The 16225-nt window shown below is 35.8% G+C and overlaps 1 protein-coding gene across 1 annotated transcript in view; it reads left to right on the plus strand.

Annotated features, from left to right (window-relative positions):
- The window catches only part of LOC148942807 (uncharacterized), a 259132-nt gene that overhangs the window by 72742 nt on the left and 170165 nt on the right, over positions 1-16225 (plus strand). Inside the window, exon 2 of the mRNA XM_089102069.1 lies at positions 4077-4271. Coding sequence (XP_088958195.1) covers positions 4077-4271 — 195 coding nt within the window. The remainder of the gene's footprint in view (positions 1-4076; positions 4272-16225) is intronic.

The raw sequence follows: 16225 nt of genomic DNA on the forward strand, positions 1-16225 counted from the left end.
CTCCCCCGCAATTATGCAGTTAGTCCATTATGCTTGAAAACTAAATGTTGCTTTAAACTAAACCAAAACGCTTTTTGTTTATGGTTGCAAATAACACACCTCAGCAATATATTGAGAACGACTGGGGGTATTAAGTTAAAAATTTTTGGGGCTACTACTATTACTACTTCTGCTCTTACAATTTTGATTAAAAAAAAGAGTGTAAGTGTAGGCCTATCCTGGTAGTCAAAGAGCATAGATAGAATCTTTTGGGAATGATATTAAGCTTTTATTTTTCAGGTCAACTTCAGGAGCTATAAAATTAAATAAAAAAAAAAAAATAATGTTTGTGTCAGGATTAAAATTGTTGAAGAAGTTTTTCCAACATACAAATAGCAACCCAAACTATGAATTCTTATAGAAATTAAACAAAAAGAAACATGTTTTTTTAACTGAAATTAAGGAGCGACACTAAAACTTGAAAGGAACAGAAATTATTCCGTATATGAAAGGGGCTGTCCCATCCTTAACGCCTCGCTCTTTATGCTAAAGTTTTTTATTGTTTTAAAAAACAAAGTTGTGTGACAGAGTCAAACTTTAGCGTAAAGAGTGAGGCGTTGAAGAGGGGACAGCCCCTTTCATATACAGAATAATTTCTGTTCGTTTTAAGTTTTAATGTCGCTCCTTAGTTTTAGTTACAAAAACACTCAGTTTACAAAAACTTAATTTCTGAACGTTTTTAAATTAATGCAGCTTTAATTTTGGCTCACCGTAAATGAATAATTAGAATGAAACTTGCATATTAATTTTACTTGTTTTGGCTAAATGGCTTTCTCGAAATTTTGTTCTGACGTAACTTACGAATTAACTTACGCAACGAACTTCTATATTTTTAACGAACTTCGTAACGAACTTCTATATTTTTATATTTTTATTACGTATATTAAGGAGTTTACCCTAGTCAATACTTCGCTCTTTACGCTAAAGTTCAAATTTTGTTCGAATCACAAACCCCTGATTCACAAAGACCGGTTAATTAAAATAGATAGCTCTTTTGAAAGTACTAAGAAAATTTAGCGTAAAGGGCGAGGTATTGACTAGGGGTTGAACCCCCTCATATACGTAATAATTTCTGTTTGTTTTAAGTTTTGATGTTGCTCCTTACTTTCAGTTGAAAAAAATTGTTTTTTTTAATTTAATTTCTGATCATTTTTTCTAAATAATGCTGGGAAATCCGACGCCCCCTTCATAGTAATGTCCCTTCCCCCAAGGAAACATCCTCCATGGAAAGATCCTTCCCCGTAACCCTCTCCTCCGACCCCCCCACCAGAAAATATCTCTTCTGAAACGTCTGTATACTTCCCATTAACCGATACTATATGTAAACAATGGGCAAAGTTCATAACTTGCAGCCCTTCCCTGTGGAACTGTGGCCCCGGGAACTGTGGGGGATTAAGTCATCCACAAAGACTTATTTATTATATTCTCGACTATGCTGAACAAAATGGCTATCTCAAAATTTTGATTGGGTGACTTCGGTAAAAAAATGAGCGTGGGAGGGGGCTAAAACACCGTCCAGTTTTTTTGGTCACTGAAATAGGGCACTAGAACTTTTAATTTCGGTTCATATGTGCCCTCTCATGATATTCTAGGACTGATGGATCGATACGATACCCCTGGGGAAATAAAAAAAAATAAATAAACACGCATCCGTGATCTTTCTTCTGGCAAAAAAAAAAATACAAAATTCCACATTTTTTTAGAGCTTGAAACTTATACAGTAGGGTTTTCTGATACGCTGAATCTGATGGTGTGATCTTCATTAAAATTCTATGACTTTTAGAGGTTGTTACCCCCTTTTTTTGGAAAATAAGGCAAATTTTCTCAGGCACGTAACTTTTGATTCGTCAGACTAAACTTAATGAAACTTATATATTTGAAATCAGCATAAAAATTTGATTCTATTGATGTATCTATTGGTATCAAAATTCTGGTTTTTAGAGTTTTGGTTACTATTGAGCCCTGTCACTCCTTACTTACAGTTCGTTACCACGAACTGTTTGAAAAAACAAAATGATACAAAATATTTTTTTTTTTACGTGATAAAGACTATGTCAATAAAACACGAACTGAAATTAATTTTAAAAATTTTCTACAAAACAAGTTTTTCAAAAAAAAAGTAAAGAGCCAAAATTAACAGAAATAAAGTCAAATAATCTTCCAAGCGAAAAACTACGACAAATCACAATCAATAAATAAATGAAATTCAAAAGGAACAGAAATTACAATAGATAGCCGAGTCATACTCAAAACGAGCAAAAATTAACATGAGCAGGGCTATTAACCCCCATGCCTTTTCAAGACCAGAACATAATCTGTCCTTTATAAAAAACAAATACTTTTTAAATGTTTTCACTCTTTTTACTTTGATAAATAAAAAAATATCAACATTTTAAGAAATTATCAAAGTTCATCAATTAAACTGACAATTCGCGGTCATTTGTTTTTTTATAATTTTGTTTTTTTCCGTAATTTTCAGTTTTTTTGACAAATCACTTTTAATGTATTAACTATTATCAAAATTCCTTTTTTTAAGAGTTTCAGTTACCATTGGACAGAGTCGCTCCTAAAGTTCGTTACGACGAACTGTTTGGAAAAGGCATTGCAAATCTGTTTACAGTGTGTATCATAGTCTGTAATTCCCTCATTACCTAGTCTCCTTAGAGTAATATTATAAAAAATTACTTATCCGAGGAGGTTTTATTTTAAGGAGATTAAGATATAGCAAAAAACATTTGGTATCAAAATCTCCGTTACTCAGCTAATTCCACAAATGAGATTAGGAGGTATAAGGCATTTGACAAATTATATACTACAAACATCTAAACATCTTCAGAAAAAATAAGACCTGGGAAAGTCGATTACATCAATCGATCGATCATTCAGAATTTAAGGTTCTACAATAAATTTTGGTTGGAAAAATGAATCTTACAAGAAGTTGTGAACAAATGCAAAATGATTGTCACTATATTCAGTTGAAAAGAAATGTTGAATATTCTTCTTTTATTGGTGAAGGGCAGATATTATTGAATATATGAAAATGATTCAGTAGAAAAGAAAATGTTGAATATTCTTCATCTATTGGGGAAGGGCAGATTAAGTACCTCAGCAGGGTGTCTGCTTTAGTAGGGAACAAATTGTAAAAGCAACAGTTACGGCAATACAGAAAAATTAATAACATACACCAAAAGTGAGAGTAACTTATAAGAGTGGGAACTGGCGCTACTGTTGACAAAAAAAAACTATCAAACGCCATCGTGTCAGTGAATAATAAGTGTAATCATTCAGCAACTACGAAAGTGCTCTTGAACTCTTAAACTTGTCCACGCATTTTAGCAAACGAGAAAACACCATTAGCAAACGAGAAACACCGATCTATTTTCCACCATCTGTACAGACCAACAGAATTACTAGGCACTACAGTAAATTATAACCAGTTAAGTGCCGTACAAACAGATTTATAAGCTCCTTCGTGATATACTTCCACATTTTGTAAGCCTAAACAAGTAACCTTCTATTTCTCATTTTCTGTTTCGTTTGTGTTTGTAATTTAGCATTATTATTTAGTATTTTATTAGTAATTTAGCATAATTTAGCATTCATTTTTGAGTGCTACGATAGCTGTTTAAATAAATGAATACGAATAAGAGTAATCAATTTAATTAGTGTTAAACTAGGGTAATAATAAATATCTGATCTTAGAAGACTTACTCCCTCTCCCCGTGGCTTCTGACAGAAAAATGATTGCAGAGCTTGAACAACTACTAATTTTCGCCACACGCTAGATGGCGTTGATCGGTTTAGTCTATAAACATTTATGAGTTACTCATACTATTTGAATTTAAACTATGAATTTATGCTGTGTTTGCAAGTGAATTTGTTCTATGCGCTATATTGTACAATTTAAATAACGTGTTGCATTTGCCAGCCGCAAATTAAACCACAGTTGAATGCCCAAACATGTCTTTTGTATGCAGTGTCATTAGCTCTTAAGCTTGTAAAACATTTATAAGATTAAATAATTGACAATTTTGCAGTATGTGCCGTATTTGGATTTAGAAGTCCCGCCCGTATTGCGTACAGCTGTGTGTAAAACTTTTTGGCGGCTAAACTGTTTGAATACAGATTTAGTACAGTGCTCCTCGGATATCACTAGGAAAAATGTTCAAGTAGAAATAAATACATGCAGAAAGCGATTAAGGATATTGAAAAAAATAATCCATAATAAGAAGGTAAGTCTTATATAATTTTTGCTTTTTATATTTCGCTTTTGTTAATTTATTTAGTTGCACTTTTTTAGATTTTAATTTGACCAAACTTTTGTCATAGATGTATAACTACATCATGAAATACTGGATGCTAATACGCATGAAACACAAAATAAAATATTTTTTTCTTTTCTTCTTCAATAAAAAAGAACAGAAAGTCAATCTGAAGATTCTGCAGTTTAGCCCATGTATCACAACTAGTAAGCAAAACTTTTTTTTCGCTTCAAAGCTCAAAATTCAGCATACTTTCGGAAGAATGTGGCACAGTACTGGATAGATTTTTTGGAAAAAAAAATTACAAAAAGCGACTAAGGATGTCGAAAAAATTAATTCCTACAATAAAGAGGAAAGTTGTACTGTAGTGGCGTAGCGGGATTGATCTCAGCTTGGTAATACAGGATGCAGAGTTTAAACTCAGCTGAGGCAACACACTATAGGAGTCGGAATTTCATTTCGGTGACGAAATTATGCGAAAGTGTCTCCCCATTAATCCAAACAAAAAGAAGAAGAAGCAGAAAAGCCAAGTCATTATTTATTTATAACTTAAACTATAAGATTGAGCCCAACAATTATCGGAATTTTGAACATCACGACAGAAAACTTTAACGTGCTATTATTAAAAGGAAAATGATTAAAAAATAGTCTTTTCGGAGGTCTTAACATGAAGCAGCCCGAAAAGCCTGTAATGCCTCCAGAAACGACTCATATCAACAACAGAAGTGGTTTGAAAACGGCATTGCAATTAAAATTTTGAGACATTTAAATGTGATTTTGCACAGCCTAATTTATATGCCATAATAAATGGACTAGGAATAGACAGGAAATTCGAAACAATGGAGGGGGCTGTGCTAGCGTGATTTCAGTAATTGAAACTAGATTGTAGATTTCCTGTATGTGTCCATTGCGTCATTCACTAAACTAATTTTGTTTAAGAGCGTGTCCCTTCGAGACCCAGTTTTGTGTTCCACCGTACCCTCCTCACCCCAGATTTGATTACAGTTTTTTTCTTAATATTTACAGTGCCATCACCGCCAAAATATGTCGGTCATCTTCCTCACTAGCCCCTTAAGATTTAGATTCCGGTGACCAACTGTGACGGCTTCTTTTTTTTATTACAATCCCTGGGTTGAGATGCACTGCACTTGCGAAGCTAAGTAAAAAGCGTTGTGGGTGCAATATATTATTATTTATTATTTTTTTTGGTTTTTGTTTAAACCAGGGCATTTCGTTTAGAAGGAGTTATCGTAGAAACTTCCAAAGGGACTCACTCCATTGGAAATTGCAAGTTCTATCGCCCTTTCTTATATTCAAAAGCGATTGGAGGGCAAGCAGCCCCCCTACGCCCATCGTTTCCCAAAATACCTCCAATTAAAATTTTGAGATAACCATTTTGTTCAGTGTAGTTAAAAGATCCAGCAATTAAGTCTTTGAAGATTACCCCCCCCCCCCCCCCCAAAGCCCTCAAGGCAAGGGTTTTAAGCTATGCCCGGGGCATTTAATGATTTTATGGAAAGGGTGGTCACATAAACTTTGTAGAGGGCTCATTGGATTTAAAATTGAAAGTACCAGTGCTCTTTTTAATAATCGAAATTGGAAGGCAAACTGCCCCTTTGTCCATCATTTCCCCAAACACATCCAATCAACATTTTGAGATAGCCATTTTGTCAAGCATATTTGAAAGGTCCAGTAATTATGTCTTTGGGATGACAACCCCTCGTTCACGGCCCTCAGAGCAAGGGCTATACGCTAAATTAGTTGCCCATTGTTAACATTTAAATTTTTATGGAGGGCCATATAAGCATCAGATGTGGCTCACTCAATGAAAAATCAGAATTCATATATGTTATTGAGAAAGGTATGCGTATTTGACATTTAATTTCCAAAAAGACAAAGGGCATTCAGGTGAACCTTTCAGAGAAGGTCGAAGAAAGTCTTGAACTAAATAAAGCACTTTATGTTTATACAGGCATTCAAAAGGGGTGTAACTCAGGAATGACTGAGTATATTAAATTGGAACTTTCAGGAAAAAATAAGGGAGATGATCAACTGACCAAAAAGCTAATATTACTACTGCAACTACAATCACTACTACCGCTGCCACTACTGCTACCCCCGTCACAGTACTACATTTAAATATTGAAGGGGGATTTGAACTAAATCAAAAGACATTATGTGTTAGGACATTGTTAAAAAAGCTTACCCCAAAAATGGATTTAAGTATTAAGTTAGGACTTTTGGAAAATGCTTAAAGGGGAAAATCAATTGATCAAAATTGATCAAACTAATACTACTACCGTTGCTATATTTACTAATACTACTACTGCTGCTACTTCGATAGGGTAGTAAATGAGTTTCTTAAATATGGTGGCTCTGAGGTTAGACATAAGTTATTGAAGATTATGAATATGATTTTTGAAAAAGGAGAAGTACCTAACCATTTTAGGAAAACCTTAATTAAGCCACTTTATAAGAAAGGTGATAAAAGTTAGTGTGTTAATTATCGAGGCATTAGTCTGGTGTCTGTAGGTAGCAAATTGCTTAGTAATATGATACATTTTAGACTGAGAGACGCCGTAGACAAAGCTTTCAGAGAAGAGCAGTGCGGTTTTAGAAAAGGTAGAGGATGTGTTGACCAAATTTTCACTCTTAGGTTAATAATTGAGAAGTGCCTAAGTTTTTAAACACCTTTGGTCCTCAGTTTTATAGATTATGAGCAAGCGTTCGATTCAGTTGATAGAGGAGCTTTAGTAAAGGTTTTATCCTTGTATGGTATACCAGACAAATACATTAAAGTTATTAGTGCTATGTACGAGAATAACACTGCTGCGGTTAAGGTAGGAAATGAGGTTCGCAGCTGGTTTTGTATTAAATCAGGAGTTAAGTAGGGTTGTGTTCTATCCCCCTTTATAGGGATTATTTTGATGGACTTTCTCTTAAGGAGCAAAGGAAAGGCAATGGGAGACCACAGAATCAAATGAGGAGGAAAAAGTTTCCTGGACTTAGATTATGCTGATGATTTAAGCATCCTAGATGAAAGTGTGAGCAAAATGAATGAAGTTTTAGAGGTTTTGCGAATTCAGGGTGCTAGTATTGGTTTGAAAATTAATGTTAGGAAGACTAAGTCACTAAGGCTAGGAATAAGTGAAGATGTAAAGGTGATGCTGGGTAATGAAAAGATTGATCAGGTGGGCAGTTTCACATATCTTAGTAGTATTATTAGTAAAGAGGGTGGGAGCAGTGAAGATGTTAAAAATAGAAAAGCCAAGGCTCAGGGTGTTTTTTCACAGTTAAAAAAAGTCTGGAAGAATAGGAAGATAAGTCTGCAAACCAACAATAGAATCTTAGAAGCTACAGTGATGACAGTGGTCAAATATGGCTCTGAAGCATGGACGCTCCGAAAAGCGGATGAAGATTTGCTAGATGTTTTCCAGAGAAATTGCTTAAGGATTGTTCTGGGTACCCGGCTGACTGACCGTATTTCAAACAATAGGCTATACGAAAAATGTGGTTCAATACCGCTTTCTAAGTTTATAATGATAGAAAGGTTGAGGTGGTTAGGGCATTTTGTGCGGATGAAGGATGACAGATAGCTGAAGATTGTTCTTTTCGGACAACCATCTAGGGCTAAACGGAAAGCAGGTCGTCCCCGTCTGGGGTGGGAGGACGTCATAAAGGAAGATTTAAAGGAAATTGGAACTTCGTGGGTGGGTGTAAAAAGGGAGGCTTTGAATAGATTGGGGTGGAGGAGGAGCGTGCGTAGCTGTGTTGGCCTCAGGCGGCTTGGTGCTGCGATGAGTTGTTAGTAGTAGTAGTACTTCGACTGCTACCTCTATTGCGACTACTTGTAAGGCTAAGAGCATTAAGATGAAGATCCCAAAAATATATAAATATAGAGTAATCAAAAGAATACATCAGCAATGTCACAGCAATACTATGGCTGCAATTACTGTAACTAATGACGCTAGGGGTATTAAGATGAAACTTTTAGGAAACATTTATGGGGGTTTCAATTAAACGAAAGAAGTATATGCATGCAGGTTTTCAAAAGGGTATATAGGCAATATCATATGCAGCGCCACTGTATAATAGCTAAAAACATCATTCAAACTTTTAAAGAAGCTAATTCGATTCAAGATTAAAAGTTCTAGTGCCCTTTTTAAGAGTAAAAAGAGATGGGAGGGCAAACAGCCCTCCTCCCAAGCCTATTCACTTTCATCCAATCTAAGTTTTGAGGCTGCCATTTTGATCATCACAATAGAACAGTCAAGTAGCTATTTCTCTAGAGATATTGGGTATGTCAACGCCCCACAATTATACAATTGGCCCATAATGCTTTAAAACTAAACTTTGCTTTAAAACTGAATAAAAAAGGCACTGTGTGTGTTGTTGCCAATAAGAAACCTCGCCAATATATCGAGAACGACGGGGGATATTAATTTGAAACTTTTGTGGCTACTACTTTTACTACTTCCTACTTCTGCTCTTACAATTTAAATAAATAAAAGAGTGTAAGTGCATCCAGGTTGTTAAGAAGCATAGATAAAAAATTTGAGAATGATATTAAATTAGTTTTTCAGGTTAACTTGAGGAGGTGTAAACTTAAATTAAACAATTTTATTTGTGCCAGGATTAAAAATTGTTGAAAAAGCTTTTTCAACATACAAATAGTAAGCCAAACTATAGATTCTAATAGAAAAAAACCGAAAAGATATAAAATATTATTTTCTCCATTAAAAATACTATTTAAATAAAAAATGAACAGAAATTGATTTAAAAACGTTTTCCACAAAGCAATTTTTTCAAAAAAAAGTAAAGAGCTCCACTTAGCCAAAAATGAAGACAAATAAAGTCAAATAACCTTCCAAGCGTAAAACTAACACAAATCATCATCAATAAATAAATAAAACTCAAAACGAACAACAATTTACAGAAAAAAAAAATGCATTTGAAATGTTTTTATTTTGTTTTATTTTAATAAATATAAAATTATTAAAACTTTAAGGAATAAATATCAGCATATGTACATTAAACTGACAATCAATTGTCATTTGTTTGTTATATTTTTCAGTAAAGTGCCAATTTTATGGAAGGGGTGGTAGCATAAACTTCAGAAGGTGATCATTCAATTGCAAATTAACGGTTCTAGTGCCCTTTTCAAGAGTCAAAAATGGTTGTAGGGCAACAAGCCACCGCCCACACTGTTTTTTCCCCAAACGCATCCATTCGAATTTTGAGTTTTTTTTCAAAATAGTCCAGAGGTCAAACAACCATTCCTCCATGTTCAAAAACACCCCCCCCCCCTCTTCCTAATCATTTTATATAAAAACCGTGGAGTTTAGAGCTTTACAGTACCTTTTTCTCGAACAAAATGAAATCGGTAACATGAGACAAAAGAAAACAACAACAAAAAACATAACAAACCCACATTATTACTGCCATAACATCTAGAACAAATAAACACTTCCTTCAAAGAAACCGTTTTTCAATTTTCTTTTCATTTTACTGCAATCAAAACTTTTCAATACATGAGTATTGCATAGTTCAAGAACGTTTTCTATCACTAAGCCGGCCAACTCTTCTAATAAGGAGTTGATCACCTGATTCGATTTCCCAGCAATCGATGGACGATGGTCCAACAGGAGTATTCTTCGTTCCAAGTAAAGAAGGAAATGTTTTAGATCCAGAATAATCTTTATACTTTTAAAAGTGGTCGAAAGCGGCAGAGAGTAGCTCAAATTAAGTAGCAGAAGCAGTATGTATGTGCTTTGTCATGATCAAGCCGTATGGCTTTGCTTCTTCCTAAAATGTTCGAAGGTCTTTTAGTACGTAGATTTTCATTTAATTTGCCGGGTCATTGTGTCATCAACCTCGCTGTTTGTTTTTTGTCTTCTATTGAGCAACAACTACATGACTCGGCTAATGTGAGAGACAATGAGTATTTTTAGATGCAATTATCGCACAATTGGGCAGTCGATTACTATGACCCGAATATAGAAATGGAATGCTTTTATATGACTTCCTTATGCTGTTGAAAATAGTAAATAACGACCTTTAGATAGGGATTCATCAATTTATAAGATTTCACTATTACGGAGAGACTTCAATCAGGTTTCATCATTTTTAGAGTGGGTAGGAGAGGAGTAGTGTTTTCACTTGGTTTAAATCTGCAAAAAAAATAAACCCAATTTTTAATGCACCCTATTTCGGTAAGAATTTATTGTGTCCCTTATGTTTAAAGTGCATTTGATGCAAAAGATCATAGTTCAAGCAAATTTTCTTGTTTTTCAAGCTAGTAGATTTTTCTTGTTATTCAAGCCAAGACGTGGTAAGTTTTCGATATAGGGGTTCCGGACAAATCGGTTCAGGATGCTACTTCTATTTTTTGTGTAGTTACTGTTTTCTTACATTAAGTATTTGGATTGCTCGAACCTGATGCTTTTCTTGGTTTTTCTTTCTTTTATTTTGTTCTTTTGAGACCATAATATCTTTTCAAGTTATTAAGTTCCAATCAAAATCACGCATCAAGCAAAATAAAAAAAAACTAATTTAAAAATTGTCAGGTATTTTTCTAGTTTGAATCAAAAAATAAAAATTAATGCTCAAACATCATAAATATTTTTGCAATTTACATGATAACTTTAGCGTTTTGAACTGAAAACTACAATAAAATTAATTTTAAATTTCAGTTACTATGAGCTATAGTTCGTCCTTTACTGTAATTAATTAAAAAACTGTTTCCGCAAAATAAATTTTCAAAGAAAATTAAAGAACTCCATTAAACCAAAAATGAGCAAAAATAAAATCCAATAATCTACCAAGCGTGAAACTAGCACAAATCAGCATCGATAAATAAATGAAACCCAAAACGAACAGGAATTACAATAAATAACCGGGTCAAACTGAAAACGATCAGAAATTAACATGAGTAGGGCTCAAAACATAATTTGCACTATATTGAAAAAATATAAATGTTTTTACTTTTATAACTTTAATAAATCAAGTAATATTAACATTTTGATTACTAAATATCAGTATATATGTATATTAGAATGACAATGTACATTCATAGCAGAGTGCTAGGTACTATTTTGCTTGATGCCCTAGGAATTACCATGCTATTTGCTTGATGCCCTAGGAATTCCCATACTATTTGCTTGCCTTATGTTCCTTGGTATCTTTCCAGAGCATGTAATAATGGATTTGCTTGCCTTATGTTCCTTGGCGTCTTTCCAGAGCATGTACCTGTGGATTTGGGTGGATTAAGTTCCTTCCTATGCTATTCTAAGGGTTTATGTTCCCTCCCAGGCTATTCTATAGCACCATGTTCCCTCCTAGGACATTATAAGGGCTTATGTTCCCCCCATGCTGTTCTATAGCACTATGTTCCTTCCTATGCTATTCTATGGGACCTCTACACGTGATTAAACATGTTTTGAAACTACGTGCTATTTGCTTATGTCCCGTTGGTACCTTTCCAAACGAGCGGGGATTCCCCACTGGTTCCTAAACATTGCAAAAAAAGATAGCAGTATGAGCGGGGGATTCCCCATACAAGTTTATTTCAACTCCATGTTTTTCAGCCAGACTGTTTTTTGAGCCAACATCCGTTGAGAATTGTTTGATTGACATTTGCAAAAAGGGGTAAGGGATTTGCGGATTGGAGTGTAACTCGAGGATTGTTTGATTAAGAATGTAACATGTCTAGAATTGTTTGATTGACATTTGCAAAAAAAACGGGTAAGGGATTCGCGAATTGGCCATTACAAACGATATTAATTGAATAATAGAGAAAAAAACAGAGCTAGATAGTATTTGCGAATTGAATTGTACGAAGGTGGAGAAAAAGGGTTAAAGTGATTAGCAGTTAAGGTAACCCTGAAGAGCATGTTAATTCATACCTTATTTATTATCAACATAAATCTATGAAAATGGTTAATGATGATAGAATGACATTGCGAATTGACCTAGCTCTACCTCTCCGATATGTTCTGTATAATGCACAAGTGGTGTTTGAACAGTGTTGTCAGTTTAAAATAGAGTCTAACGTTATAGTATACTAAAAGCTGATACTAAGAGAGATGTTGATGGCAAGAAAAGAATTTTAATAATTAAATTCAGAACAAAACTTAGAAATCCTTGCAAATCAAGTAGTAAGGTGTATGTGAGTACGAACCATCAAGGATCATAAGCACCAACGACCCTAACCAGCAGAGACATCAACCCCCCAAAGTCCCCTACCCTCAAACTCGAAGGGCGCCCCCCTAGTAGAGAGGGGTCATGAGCTCGTGTCACGCACCCCTGCTGCCACCTACAACTTTTTTTAACACCATCATGAGACCCACGTGGTTTATGGTTTTTGTCAGTGAGAATTTGAAAAACAGGAATTTTCTCACATTTATGTATGTTTTCTTGGATGGTTATGTGTGTTGTTCGATTTATTTGATGTTTTTCATGGATGTTTAATGGTTTTTGTCAGGGAGAATTTGAAAAACAGGGACTTTGTCACATTTATTGATTTAAAAAGCAATTCATTTATTTTTTATTGTTTTCTAACTGAGAATGTAAAAACAGGAATTTGCCAAATGTTATGACTTTCCCGGAAACAGTTAGATCACGTGTTTCCTTCTCAGCCAATCAGCGAGTCGGTTACATCCCCCGTCTCAGCCAATCAGAGAAGTGCTTACATATTATCGTCGGTGGGAATATAAGGAACGGGTTTTTTTGATATAGTTTTATTAGTCTGTGAATAGAATTCAAAGGAGTGAGAAGAAGAAGAAGAACAGTTTGACTTTACTCATTTTGGATATATATTTGTGTGTGTGTTGACGATGGCGATGAGTGGAATGTTTACCCTATTAGAAGTTGATAGTGGAGTTGATGATAATAGTACAAGAGCACCAAACATTGCGGTGGAAATCACGAAAGGATCACGGCTTTGTCTGGAATGGGATGCAGTATATGCAAGATATGTGATATCCTTGAGCAAATTTAAAATGGAGGATAAATTATGTTTCGCCGCTAAAGTTGATATATCACACGTGAATAGACTTCAATGTGCTTTAAGTGCATTGGTGAAACATATTGAAGACAATAAACAGTATCGTTGATTGTACATGCTCTGTATTATTGATGTTGTTGTTGTTGTTGTAATTATTCAATAAAATTGTTTCGAAATCGAAAATGTTCCCTTTTCTTTTCTGGTTAGGGCTAACGAATCAGGGTCAGTCTAGAGTCAGCAGTTGGAGTGAAAGGACTGAAAAATGAATAAATTTGAGAAAGAGAGAATTAGATCAAATCTAGTGTTTATGGAAAAACATTTGATTTTGGATGATGATTTTCTCGAGTTATCTCTTAAACGCAGGATATTCTCTTGTCGGGGAACACTTGACAATATAATGAGGAGTGATTCTCCCCCTTTGGACTATTGTATGAAACTTTTAAAATGTGATTCAAATGCTTATAGTCAATTTATTGATATATTAATTGGAAAAAAGCAGAATCATATTGTGGATATACTTTTGAAAACATTGCCAATGGATTCAACGTAAATGGCTCCCCCATCATTCGAAAGAGGTAACGTTACAGAGCTACTCCTCTCCCTCACCATTTCTTTCCACTTTGAACTTATCGAACGAAGAGGATCAGTTACGTTTTAGCTGTGAGAGAGAGTTGACATCGGAAACCAAAAAAACCTGGGCTGTACATGGGAAGGACGGGTCCAGTTTTCCAGTTGTAGATTTTTCTTGCTTAGAAGGAAAATACCCAGTAACGCTAATATCTATTGATATTTTTGAAAGGGCTAATGCCCACTTGAATATTGTCGTTACTGTGGTACAATATGAAACAGAATTTGAAGATGGGGTTCGTTTAAAAAAGAAGGGGGTGGTCTTCCCTATAAGGGGTCCCTCAGTTGATTTGGTTAAACTTTGGGTTTGGTTGTTATACACGCCACCTAGTCAACCGAACACAATCGGGCATTTTAATCCGATCACTGACAGCAGGAGAGTTCTGGGGGGTGGTAAGACTAGGGGGATCCGTTTCTACTGTCCAACATGTCTCTCTAGATTTTGGACTGAACTAAAGTTACAAAATCATATGAGGCATTGTAGCCGTCACGGCTACCAGACAGTGGAAACGGTTTCAGGGGATAGGGCCATTCTACGTTTTAAAAATTTTCAAAACACCCTTCTCCAGTGCAACAAAATATCTTTGGATTGTGAGGCTAAGCTGGTGGAGGTGAGTGACCCCAAATATCCAAACCGAGTCAAAGAACATCTGGCTATTGCAGTGTCCTACGCCCAGGCGCAAAGAGACAGTTCTAACACCATGCAGTTGTTAGAAATAGTTGAAACATTGGATGAGCGAGAGTGCATGGTCAAGACATTGACTATACTGATTGGCACGGCTAATGGTGCTTTTTATCGTTTTATAATTACCATTTATCATTTGGTGCTGTCTTAAGAGGCTCGGCTCGCTATAAAAAATAAAAAAATTTGTGGGGTTTTTACGGGGGATTTTACCGCGGCGGGGTAGAAGGGGGCGAACGGGAACCGTGGGGGGCGGGGGACAGTTAGAGAACATAACCAGTTAGGGAAGGAACTATCCTCGTGGGGTAGTAATGTTAGAGGAGTTGCGCATCGATCGTGTCATTTAAATGTTAGCCAGCAATTTTTTATCCCTTTTTTTAGTCCGTACGACACTGTTGAAATAAAATGTATAGGAATAGCACGGGATCATAGCTCCAGTAAGGTTGTAGAGGTATCGTTTTACTGGTTATATAATTCATTGATATCTAGGATAATTTCAAATCGGCCGAGACGCGCTGGAGTCTCAAGCCTACATGTCAGATCCGGGAGCATGGGCATGTACACTGGACTAAAAATAGGTGTTTAGATTCCTTTAGTTTTTCCCCAAGGCATTGAGTCAATTGATTCAAGTGCAAAAAAGCGACAATTTTGATAGCTTTCCCTTGCTTAAACAGCACTTTTCAGACAGTGAAATGTATGACCTGTTGACCTGCAAAGGTATATATGCAGACGATTATTACTGCTCTGGCGCACGCTTAAGTGAGGAGAAACTACCTCCAATTGAAGCTTTTTACAATTCACTGACCAACAGGGAATGCACAGCCGAAGATTATGAGTTTGCCAAGAAGGTGTGGTCCAAGGGGGATTGTAAAAATGGGTGGGATTATTGTAGACTGTACTTGGCCAGTGACGTTCTAACTCTGTTGGATATAGTCTGTAAGAATACAGAGCAGATCTATTCGGAGTTCGGGTTAGATATAGGCTATTATTTTTCCACACCCCATCTAGTGATGGATTTAATTTTTAAAATTAGCAGGGAGGAAATAGGCCTAATCACGGATGTAGATCAGCACCTTTTTGTAGAGCGTTCAATGAGGGGACGGTATGTTTTTCATGGGGACCGCGTCTTATCAACCGATCCGAGCGGACAAAGCACCGGTGCAAAGTCAAATGCAGTGTTCTTGGACATGAACTCATTGTACCCCTCGGCAATATCGAACTACTCTTTGCCATGTGGGAACTATCAATGGCTTGAGAATCCTTGTGAGTTCTCCGACATTAACACAGTCGAGGATATCAGGCCGCAAGGATGGTTTTTTGAAATTAATTGTCACATTCCGCTGGTGCTTCACGACTCAGTCAAAGATTTTGTTTTTCCCGGTATCACGCGGCCGGTGAGCAGGGACTCGCTGAGCCCCTACAATCGTTCATTGGTTGAGGATATGGGGATGCACTGGATCCCCTCCAAACAGAAACTGATTGCTGATTTGGACCCTAAGGAGAATATTGTTGTTCACCATGTGCTTTTGCTTTGGATGGTGAGCAATGGTTTCAAGATCACTAAAATACACAGGGTCCTGCAGTTAAATCAGCGACCCTACTTGAAAACGT

This window comes from Artemia sp. Qi Xiang Cuo, chromosome 16 (assembly GCF_049724085.1).
Source record: "Artemia sp. Qi Xiang Cuo chromosome 16, ASM4972408v1, whole genome shotgun sequence".
NCBI lineage: Eukaryota > Metazoa > Arthropoda > Branchiopoda > Anostraca > Artemiidae > Artemia > Artemia sp. Qi Xiang Cuo.